The sequence below is a fragment of the Rhinopithecus bieti genome, unplaced genomic scaffold (genome assembly GCF_001698545.2).
Source record: "Rhinopithecus bieti isolate Rb0 unplaced genomic scaffold, ASM169854v2 scaffold_50517, whole genome shotgun sequence".
NCBI classification, from domain to species: domain Eukaryota; kingdom Metazoa; phylum Chordata; class Mammalia; order Primates; family Cercopithecidae; genus Rhinopithecus; species Rhinopithecus bieti.
The window spans coordinates 921-3,355 of NW_016819943.1; the positions used below are offsets into that span (position 1 = coordinate 921).

The 2,435-nt window shown below is 37.7% G+C and overlaps 1 protein-coding gene across 1 annotated transcript in view; it reads left to right on the forward strand.

The window, feature by feature from the left end:
• Positions 1–1,248: 1,248 nt before the first annotated feature.
• Positions 1,249–2,435, forward strand: part of GIGYF2 (GRB10 interacting GYF protein 2) — a gene marked incomplete at its 5' end in the record, with an annotated part of 108,841 nt that continues 107,654 nt past the window's right edge. Inside the window, one exon of the mRNA XM_017859364.1 lies at positions 1,249–1,360. Within this exon, the coding sequence (XP_017714853.1) occupies positions 1,249–1,360 (112 nt within the window). The remainder of the gene's footprint in view (positions 1,361–2,435) is intronic.

Consider the following 2,435-nt stretch of genomic DNA (forward strand, 5'->3'; position numbering starts at 1 on the left):
TTACAACAAATTAAATAATGAAAGTAGAAGTTTTTTTTTTTAACAATTAGATGTTGACTTCTTCAAAAGAAGGTGGTATAGACATTATATTTCAGTTGATTTTGAATCAAAATAGAAAGTCAGTGGAAACCAGTTTGGACTAAAATATTAGTTGAATTGCAAGATTCTTTTTTACCTTACTTCTTTCTTTTTTTTTTTTTTTTTTCTTTTTTTGAGACAGAGTCTTACTCTGTCGCCCAGCTAGAGTGCAGTGGCGTGATCTTGGCTCACTGCAACCTCTGCCTCCCGGGTTCAAGCAATTCTCCTGCCTCAGCCTCCCAAGTAGTTGGAATTACAGGCGCCCGCCACCGTGCGCGGCTAATTTTTGTATTTTCAGTAGAGACAGGGTTTCACCATCTTGGCCAGGCTAGTTTCGAACTCCTGACCTCGTGATCCACCCGACTTAGCCTGCCAAAGTGCTGGGATTACAGGCATGAGCCACCATGCTTGGCCTTTTACCTCAACTCTTAAGCCTAAGGTTTTCTTTCTGCCAGGAGAACCCTTGGCTACAGACATATCAAAGGTGTACTCACTATCTCTTTGTACTTGACCCTGTCCCAGATTGGCTGCAGTGCAAACGCAGGTTGATAACTGAGTGATTGGGTTTTACTTTAATTTACTAAGTATTCCCTTCATCTTCCCATTAATGTGTTATTTAGATGGTTGGTTTTATTTAGATCTTTGGCTCTTTCCCATTCACTGCTGATTCCTGTCATTATATTGAATACTACTTGGAGTTGCTAATTCACATTGATGTGCAGAATGTGCTACCCTCGCATCAGACCTTTTGGTAACTCCCTTTCATTTTCACCTTTCACCAGTTAAAGGCTTACAGGACCCTTTCAAACCAGATCTCTTTTGTAAAATTTTCTGTATTTATTCTGTTGTGTATTTTCCCTATGTACTTCTGCATACATAGAGCATTTAGTTGGTTTGCTTGTTTCCTCACCAAACCTAGCATAGTGTAAGACATTGGTTGTCAGTGTTGTTGATCCGAAATGTTAATTTGCAATTATCAGGTAAAGTCAAGTTTTGGATCATCTCGTATGTTGTGCAGTTACGGTTTTCCATTGCTAGTAGTAATTAGATGCCATTTTATAGATGCAGTGGGAATGTGGGGAGAAGCAACATGTAGTTTTATCTGTTTCATCCATTTTTTTCTTTCTTTTTTTCCTTTCTCTCTCTCTCTTTTTTTTTTCTTTTTGGCAGAGAAACTTTTCCATGTCTGTAAATAGTGCTGCTGTCCTGCGATTGACAGGACGAGGAGGAGGAGGAACAGTGGTGGGGGCTCCTAGAGGTCGAAGTTCTTCAAGAGGGCGAGGTGAGCTTTCATGTGAAAAAAGTAATAATGGAGGAAGAGGATAGAGAACTTACTTTTAAAATATTTTAATGCCTGATTTAATGAAAACTGTTCTTTGACATTAACTGCATACTAAATGGTCTGAACATTTATATTCAGAACCATTTTTTTAAGGTATCTCCTCTATAATCCCTGATTTGCAACAGAGGAGTATAATTCTAGCTGTACAGATTTGAACATGAGGGAGTCTAGACAGTCCTAATTCACTCTGAGAAATCCATGTTTCTCATCCATGTTCCATGTTCCTCATCCCCAGGGAGCCTTATACTTTGGGAGCCAATGCTTCCTGAAGTGTCTTAACTATGGAAGCAGCACTGAAGTACCTGCAGTCCTCTGTGACAGTTTCTGTGTGAGGGGCGTGTGCCAAGAGCTTCTCCATCCAGAGAGAAACTTTAACAAAAACTGCCTCGTCAGGACTAGGTCCTTTAGGGGTAGAACAAAAGATAATTCTGCCACATTCATTTATTTAACCTATAGTTTTACAGATTTATGTCTTGGAAAAATAGTTCTTATTTTGATATCACTCGTTTCTTTGATATCTGCCCCCTATTTTGGGTTTGCTGATATTCTTCTGTATGAGGACATTCTTAATATTTGTAATATAAATATTTGCTTAATCATTTTGCCCTTACGTTGACTAAATCATAACAGTGGTCTAAATACACCTTGTAATTTTCCCTAAGAGATGCTTTAGAAATGGAAGAATTGGATTTCTGCAATGAGTGAGACCATTTTCTCTGCATATTGTACCACCAAGATTGGCATGATCATGAGTATAGAGTATTTAAATTCTTTATAAATAGAGTAATTTATCTATAGTCTTTCTAGAAAATGCATTCAATTGTGCATTCCTGGGAAGAGGTTTCTTTTAGTAGTCCACTCAGAATGTGGGAATCCAGTTGTGAAGTGTCTGATTCAAACTCTCCACTTGTTTTACTAGCAACTATTACCTAGTTGTGTTTTTTTCTACTGGCTTTATCTGTCCATCTTTAGAGAGTGGTTTTTTTTTTTTTTTTTTTTTTTTTTTTTTTTTTTT